The sequence below is a fragment of the Helobdella robusta genome, assembly GCF_000326865.2.
Source record: "Helobdella robusta unplaced genomic scaffold HELROscaffold_32, whole genome shotgun sequence".
In the NCBI taxonomy this organism is placed as follows: Eukaryota; Metazoa; Annelida; class Clitellata; order Rhynchobdellida; family Glossiphoniidae; genus Helobdella; species Helobdella robusta.
In genome coordinates, this window is record NW_008704589.1 from 1,318,671 (window position 1) to 1,322,193 (window position 3,523).

Sequence of the window (3,523 nt, forward strand, 5' to 3'; positions counted from 1 at the left end):
TGTGAGTGTTAGATTAAATGTTTTGGTGCGTATCTGTGTATGTATGAACGTGTTTGTGTGAGTATATACTTGTGTGTGTGTGTGTGTGTGTGTGTGTGTGTGTGTGTGTGTGTGTGTGTGTGTGTGTGTTTGTATGCGCGCTTTTAGCAAACAAATACAAATATCGATGTTTGTTTGCTTGTGTGTGTCTAAGTACGTGTGTTTCTGTGTATGTGAGTTTCTGCCTGTTTAGATAAATGTTTGCCGCTGACAAGTATGAATTACTGCAATTTGTTAATGTTTCGTACGACTCGAGGACAAATTGCCCCAGCTCGCAGAGTTATGAATTAAAAGTGAGAATTTCATTCCGAAGTGACAGGCGCGCTAATCATCTGCGTTTAGTCATGTCATCATTTTTCTTACCATCATTACTTCTATCATCATCATCAACAACAACAACAGCATCATCATCACCATCAACCATTCTATTATTATTATTATCATTCTCGTTATCATCGTCAGCTTCATCATTCTCGTTATCATCGTCATCTTCATCATCATTAACATCTTCATCATCATTATCATCACAATCCTCATCATTATTTTCATCACCATCATCTCTTAATTATTATATCATCATCAACTAAACATATACATCATCGCATAGGCTGATCTGGACTACATTGATGGGGAGGAAGCATTGTTTGACGGGAGGCTAAAACTGGGAATACTTGTCGAACCTTTTCTTTTAGCCCATAACACAATTTTGTGTCACTTCACTTTTCTATATAAAACTGAGCCTTCACGTGCGTATATAAAATTTTTATTAGCGTATAAAACGTAATTCAACAACATATGGCTCCCGGCAAACCCATAAACCCATTATATGATTATCATTTAAAAAAAAACCAACCAAAATAACAGAAAAAAGAGAGAGAGAAAGAGGGAGAGAGAGAGAGAGAGGGAGAGAGACATCAACATCTTGGATATATATCTAACGTCTGACTGAATAGACAGAGCAAGATGTTGATTAAAACATTCAAATCAGAGTTTTATTTAATTCTCTATAATATTACAATACTATACATAATAACAAGAATTTATTTTCAGCTTTAAGTTGTACATCCATTTTAATTTGCATTTTATTTACTTTTTTGTTTTTTCTCTGCGTATCCAATTTTTACTTTTTTCTTAAATTTTTAAATATTTTTTTTTCTCTCTTTCTTTCTTGCCCACTCTCTCTCACTTTCTCTCTCTCTCTTTTGTCTGGTGTGTCTAGCTTAAACGTAAATTTATCAGGACACATAAAAACATCACATAAAGAGCAATAAAAAGACATACCCTGATGCATGCTTAATCATGTGTACACACACAACTTCAACCTTCTGGCATACCATCACAACAATTTTTTACATACAAAAATACTTTACATGTAATAATATGTAACTGGCATATATGTGTAATCTGTGTAATGTGTGTAATGTGTGTGTGTGTGGTGTGTGTGTTTGTGTGTGTGCGGTGCATTATAACTAAAAAATATATAAGTTTATATTATAACATGATATGATCTAATTCGAAATCAATCTTAAAATAATCTTCAAAATTAATTTATTCTGATTCTTAGAAAAAGTTAATGAATTTTTTTTATCTGTTTCAAACAATATTAAATAAAGTTAAAACCATGAGCAAAAATTTTGGACAGATTTTACATGGATTCTCTCATCCATTCTAACTTAGCCAATACTTTCTGTCAATCCCACATACATAAACTTGCACCCACATATACACTTACGTACATAAAACACACAAACATATACACATACACATACAAATACTGTTTTTTAGTTTGTTTAGATGCAAGCAGGAAAACGCACATGCATCCAGTAAATAGTTCTTACGTGCTTAATATAATGTTCAGTCCAAAACTGGCAGAATTGGAGGTAATTCAACTTATGTAATTTTCTTATATAAAACTATTTATCGTAAGAGTTTTTCAAGTTTTTGAACATTTGTAATGATTGAGTGATGTGAAGATGAATATGATGATTAAGATGATGACGAAGATGAAGAGAAGAATAAGATGATGATGGGCACGATGATAAGTTGATGGTAGTGATGTATTTAAGATTTATTGGTAAAGATTTGAATTCGGCTAATGTAATTAAAGTCGTTTTTAATTAATGACCACAATAACCCAAACATTAATCAGCCCTATCTCAACCTTCTTTTTCGATTTCATCATCTTTATGGCCATCTTTTTGCATCAGCATCATACCTATATATCACTACCAACATCATCATTTTTTTCATCTTCTTCATCATCCTCATCTTCCTCATCATCCTCATCTTCCTCATCATCCTCTTTCTTCCAGGAATTCTGGGCATGAAGAAGGATTTGTTTGTCGTCGTTAAAATTTGATTTCGTTCCTACAATGAAATGGGCAGGCATGCTTTCCTTGCCTGCTACTTCTTTTCTTCTGTCTTTTCATTCTTTTCATCCATCTCACTTCATTCTTCCCATCTGAGTTTATTTTTCCATTTACTTTTACCATTTTTTCAATCTCATCATTCTCCAAAACGTCGTGATAAAATTACGATTATGTTTGTTATTCTCATTAGTTGCAGTAGTGGTAGTAGTTGTTGTTGTTGTAGCAGAAGCAGTAGTAGTAGCAGTAGTTATAGTAGCATAATAATTGCTAGCGTTAATGTTGATGTTATAATTGTTTTTATGGTAAAAATTGGACTGGAGAAGAGGGAAAAAAATCGAAAATAAAAATACGGAGGAGGAGCGTAAGATGTCCAGCGGTAAGCAGATTAATAGACAGACTGTCACTGCTTGAAATTTGCTACTAATAAATTAAAAGTTTTGATTAATGAAAAGTTATGCAAATGTGTGTGTGTGTGTGTGTGTGTGTTGTGTGGTGTGTGTGTGTTGAGTGTGTTATGCTAATTTCTTTAGTGTTAATTTCAACAAGTAGAATAATTTAAATTTAACACTGTTGAATCACAATTTAATTATTTTTAAATGTAATTAGCTCATTGATAGTAATAAACTAACATCAGAAAGTTATCTCGTTATTGTTCAGTTGGAATGCAGAATAAAGAAAAATAATTTTCACACGACCATCTTGATCACGATGATGACAAATAAAACTAAGACAATGATAACGATTATGGCAATGGTGAAGGAACAGCGAAGGAACAGAACATAAATAGAAAAACCTCCCACGGATATAAACACATCTTAGTTCACAGCTCCCAATGCCCAACAAAGCAATGTGCAACACACTTATAACACGTCAAAAAGACACACACGCTCACACACGCTTATATACAAACGCCACATTAACACATATTCAAAATAAATGAAAAACTAAAGGCCAATAAAGTATTGACATGCATTGATAATACGAGTCGTTCAGAGACATTCATAATTTATTTGTCTCGGCAACCCGCTGCGAGTCGGACTACAGACCAATTTGTTAGGCGTGTATGTGCCGTGTTTTTTTCATATTCATGAGTTGAATGGTGTGTAAAAAGTGCA

General features: G+C 33.2%; 1 protein-coding gene across 1 annotated transcript; it reads left to right on the plus strand.

The window, feature by feature from the left end:
- Positions 1-236: 236 nt before the first annotated feature.
- HELRODRAFT_175136 (hypothetical protein) lies at positions 237-2,398 on the plus strand (the record flags this gene model as incomplete). Its single annotated transcript, XM_009022570.1, has 4 exons — positions 237-332; positions 647-785; positions 1,825-1,919; positions 2,189-2,398. The coding sequence occupies 4 exons, from the start codon at positions 237-239 to the stop codon at positions 2,396-2,398; spliced, it is 540 nt and encodes a 179-aa protein (XP_009020818.1).
- Positions 2,399-3,523: the final 1,125 nt, after the last annotated feature.